The sequence below is a fragment of the Hordeum vulgare genome, chromosome 2H (genome assembly GCF_904849725.1).
Source record: "Hordeum vulgare subsp. vulgare chromosome 2H, MorexV3_pseudomolecules_assembly, whole genome shotgun sequence".
NCBI lineage: Eukaryota > Viridiplantae > Streptophyta > Magnoliopsida > Poales > Poaceae > Hordeum > Hordeum vulgare.
Genome location: NC_058519.1, coordinates 24798865 through 24803606, shown reverse-complemented (window position 1 = coordinate 24803606; position 4742 = coordinate 24798865). Strand labels below are relative to the sequence as shown.

Below are 4742 nucleotides of genomic sequence, written 5' to 3'. Positions count from 1 at the left end.
AGAGCCTCATCTACAAAGGTGGTGACGATGGCATTCCCTTCGATCCCGACGAGAAGCAAAGCCAAGATGGCTCCACCCCCTTCATGGTCGGGCACGAGGGCATGGGGTACTTATTTGGTGAAGACATGTCCGACCCTTCTTATGAAGGACCAACTCGGCTTAGACAATTCTTTCCCGCTAGATTTGCTGTAATAGATGCAGGGTATATATGTGCGGGTTCATATGGTTGGAGGTGTTTTTCTATCAAAAAGCAAAAGAAGATTAGCCCCTGGGCCTGTTTTTGGGGGTCGCAACTCATTTGTCGTGTGCTGGTTCAGAAAAGAAAAAACCTCATTTGTCGTGGTCGTCCATATCCAATCGGGCGGCCAGCAACAAGCCCCACCGGCGTCTCTCCCCGTCCAAAGCTCCAAAGCCGATCTGATTGATCCCCTCCAACCAGATCTGACGCCGCCGCCGCGCAGCAAAACCCGAGCGCGGCCTCCCCCCGATCGGAAGCGGCCTCACCGGCGGCGAGCGGAGCGGAGCGGGTCGCGATGGGCGTGGAGTGCCGGTACGAGGTCGCGCAGGCGGCGTACGTCAAGCTCGCGCTGCACGCGCTCAAGCACCCGGCGGCCGCCGTCAACGGGCTCCTCGTCGGCCGCCTGGCGGACCCGGCCGCCTCCCCGGCCGCCGTCGTCTCGGTCGCCGACGCCGTGCCGCTCTCCCACCAGCCGCACCACCTCCCGCTGCTCCCCACGCTCGAGCTCGCGCTCACCCTCGTCGAGGACCACTTCCAGCCGCAGGGCCTCGCCGTCGTCGGGTACTACCACGCCAACGCCCGCCGCGACGACGCCGACCTTCCCGCCGTCGCCAAGCGCGTCGGGGACCACATCTTCCGCTACTTCCCCCGCGCCGCCGTCCTGCTGGTCGGTGATGTGCTTTCCTCTGTTCCCCCTGTCTTGCGCTGATATGGGGGTGTGGAGATCTCGCTTCGGTGCTGATTGGTGTTCTCCTTTTGATTTTTGTGTTGGTTGGATCAGCTGGACAACGTGAAGCTCGAGGAGGTGGTCAAGGGGAACAGCCGCGACGCTGTTGTTCAGGTAACTCGCCCATGGTCCATGGAATCAGTATCCTTCATTGCTTTTAAATTGATGCCAATGGATTAGTACGTTTTATGAGAAATCTTCCAGGTTTACCAGTAACTATGAAAATTAGTCCATATGTTGATTTCTATGTAGTGATCGAACAGATCTTGCAGCGCCAGTAGTATTGACTTGTGTTCTACTCCCTCTGTTCCTAAATATAAGTCTTTTTAGAGATTCCACTGCATACTACATACAAAGCTAAACGAGTGAATCTATACTCTAAAGTATGTCTATATCCATCAGTATGTCATTCGTAGTGGAATCTTTAGAAAGACTTATATTTAGGAACGGAAGGAGTATTGGGAAGTAAAAAAATTCTTTGGGGGTGAGCTTCAACTAATAACCCGGAGAAATTGTATGGTGTTTTGCAAGTTAATTGATTAATTATTGAAATTATTACTACACTCCGGGGGTTGTTTGGATCGGTTGAATTTAGGTTTGAATGCTATGTTATTTTTGTTTGAATTTGTATTAATTCCCAAAGAAATCCTCTCATGCAAAAAAAAATAAAAATCTATTTGTTGGGCTAATAAAGAATGCTCAAACATGAACATTCTTTTCTCTCCCTTGTTTTCTTCCATTTTACATGTTGCTAACTAGTTGTGGCAGTGGCTTCGAAAAGAGAAAATTAGCTTTGCAGCTGTGTGTTCTAGGCCCTTAGTGAGATGAGCAAAGGGATTTTAAAACTTTGGACTTCCTGTATGCTAGCCAAGTTTGTGCTTTGAATCTTTGTAGAATTATAACTTTCAACTGATATGCACTGCCTTCACATGGAAACCCCATCTCATCACACAAGTCAGTAAGTTACCTAAGAATTAACATCAACACACCATATTCGTTGAATTTAACCACTATGAGCAACACATATTTTTTTAAATTTTATCACAAATAAATTTGAAAAGTTGCGGAACAAACATGCAAAGTATTATGGGAAATGATCTAAATCAGCCGGCTGATCCTGCACGCTGCATCCGCCACATGCCCAGCCGTCCGATTCGTTTTGATCGGACTGACCACATGAAGGCACGCCATCGCTGGAGCCTTGTCCGTCGTCTCCGTCATTCAACGTCGCAACCCCTGATGTCATCGCTGGACAGTTCTGCAATATTATCTTTGTTGCTCAAATTTTCTGCAACCAGGCATGTGTTACAAAAAAAATTACACGCGTTTCTACAACATGATTTCTACTGTAAAAAAATTCTACAAACATTTCTAAAACATGATCTTTGTTGCAGAAATATTTTATAACAAACTTTGTTGCAAAAAAAATTAGATGTTTCCGCAACATGATATTTGTTGCAGAAAATATTCTATAACAAACTCTCTTGTAAATAAAATTTTACAGATGTTTCCGTAACATGATCTTTGTTGCAGAAAATATTCTATAACAAACTCTGTTGTAAATAAAATTCTATAGATGTTTCCGCAACACGATCTTTGTTGCAGAAAATATTTTATAACAAACTATGTTGCAAAGAAATCTACAAATGTTTCTGCAACATGTTCTGTGTTGCAACATGTTCTGTGTTGCAGAAAACTATGCAACATAATCTATACTGCACAAGTTAAAATGCTCATCAGACATTTGATGATGTTGGTGGCTAGCGACCCGACAGATCTTTTAAAAAAAGATTGGCCGGCGGACGCGGGGCGCAGCTCTGTCTGGGCCGGGGAAGAGTGTCTAGTTTCTGCAATAGACAGCTTGTTGCGGGAAATAACGAATGAGCATGCGGGATGCGGACACTAGATCGAACGGCTGTCGAGCGGCTATCAGCTCGGGCATCCAATGGCTGTCGAGGCGATGGATAATTCCTAGAAATCGACCGGCGGACGCGTAGCGTTCCCCAAGTATTATTTGTCCCTTTCAATGTCATGACATCCTAGCTCTTCTGCATGGAAAAAATATTTATTTAATTTGTTGTGTTCAGTGCAAAAGCAAGAGTAGAAGTAGTATGCTTGGTTTGTGAATCATTGGTGCAGTCTGTTTACCTCCAAGTGCAAAAGCAGGAGTAGAAGCAATATGTTTAGGCATATGTGTTATACCTACCAACAGATGACAGTGCTTCATCATCTTGTGACTTTAAGAAGCAATTTTGGAGTTGTCATTTTAACTTGTCAGGTTCAGATTTTTGAATATATTGAAGCAAGTGCTAGACTATAAACTAAGTTATGACCTTGATTTATGTCTGCAAGTTGATAAATCTAATGATAAGCAGAGCATCAGATGAAGCATGTTAGTAGCTTGTATCTCTAAGTGGTCATTAAATATATGAGTTATAAATTGGAATTCTTGTATTCCTATGTGTAAGTCTCAACGTTTTTTTTTCTTTTTTGCAATTTGCGTATTTTAAATGGATTTTGCTCTATCTGCATATTTAGAATAATGCACTGTGGATCAAATTTAGATAACTCCCCTGGAGAGTGCTATTTTTTCAGAAATTCCAAAGGAAGTATTTTGATTGTTGTGCATTTGTAGCATAAATATCAACTAGGACCTACAAGGCAGGGTTACAATCCTTGACTAAACTAGTAATAAAGCTTACTCATATATGGTTACATTTTGCATCCCGCATGATGGAGAAAAAACACTAACCAGGCCCTGAATTACTGATGGAAATAATCAAACTTGTTACCACTTACAGTCAATTGTGAGAAAAAACAGAGAAAACGCGAGGGATTAAATTGCCTGGCTAAGAGTCGTGATAAAACGCCACACCATTCTATTTCTTTAGCTTGCTTGATTCATGACACATTGTTTCGTGGCACGTGCAGCTATACACCAGGGATTCATCAAAAAGCTGGCGTCAGGCTGGATCAGATGGAAGTAGTCAGCTCAAACTGAAAGAGCCATCTACCAATGTGGTCTTAGCTGACCATGTTACCACGAAGAAATGGCAGCAAGTTGTTGATTTTGACGACCACCTCGATGATATTAGCAAGTAAGTTGAGAGTGTAAAAATGTAGTTTTTATTAACCATACGGAGGTGTTCACCTTCCTCTGCCTGCTTACATTATTTTCCCTTGCATATTTTGCAGGGACTGGTTGAACGAAAGCCTGCTTGGTTGAAACGGTTTTGAGATCAAATTTGTCACATATTTATTTTGAACTGTCTAGAAACCAAGGCATCAAGGCTTGTCCCACCAGATCACTTCGTTTCACTTGATGGCCAGACGAGCTATTTGGCATGGTTTTGTAATTTAATATGATATAATAAGTAGATGTTACCCCGTGTGTTCTTGCGACGATTTGTAGCCAAAAATATATTGAAAATGAAGAAAAACTGTGATTGTAAAAGGGAGCAAAAGCTTACACCAATGGCGTTGGCGTCATCAGAAGAAATGACCTTGTATCTTGTCATGGCAGTCTCCATCACGTTTTTTTGGTTGCAAACACATGTTTTGCTGCCTTCTTCATCATTTGATTGAATGTTCATCATTTTCTTTCTCCTATTTTAACTAGGGCTGAATCAACACTTGAAATGATCATTATCAGAATGCAAAATGTTTTGCTCTTTGTTTATAATCCGTCTCCACGCTCGGCTTCGTCTGAGGAGGGATTCAATAGTACATCACACATGTGTATGTTTCTACAACATAAACACAAATAAAAGATGTCGG

At 43.1% G+C, this 4742-nt stretch overlaps 1 protein-coding gene across 1 annotated transcript; it reads left to right on the top strand.

Annotated features, from left to right (window-relative positions):
- The first annotated feature begins 356 nt into the window (after positions 1 to 356).
- Positions 357 to 4419, top strand: LOC123424568 (ER membrane protein complex subunit 8/9 homolog). The gene is made up of 4 exons (XM_045108200.1): positions 357 to 905; positions 1020 to 1079; positions 3897 to 4063; positions 4161 to 4419. Exons 1-4 carry the CDS (start codon positions 534 to 536, stop codon positions 4189 to 4191), a joined length of 630 nt encoding a protein of 209 aa, XP_044964135.1. The 5' UTR covers positions 357 to 533; the 3' UTR covers positions 4192 to 4419.
- The last annotated feature ends 323 nt before the right edge of the window (positions 4420 to 4742 follow it).

Bases quoted from the DNA above. Each gene is read 5' to 3' on its own strand.
- LOC123424568 (XM_045108200.1), top strand. From the start codon at position 534: ATGGGCGTGGAGTGCCGGTACGAGGTCGCGCAGGCGGCGTACGTCAAG. The intron at 1,080-3,896 runs GTAACTCGCCCA...TGGCACGTGCAG, and splicing joins GCCGCGACGCTGTTGTTCAG to CTATACACCAGGGATTCATC. The intron at 4,064-4,160 runs GTAAGTTGAGAG...CATATTTTGCAG, and splicing joins CACCTCGATGATATTAGCAA to GGACTGGTTGAACGAAAGCC.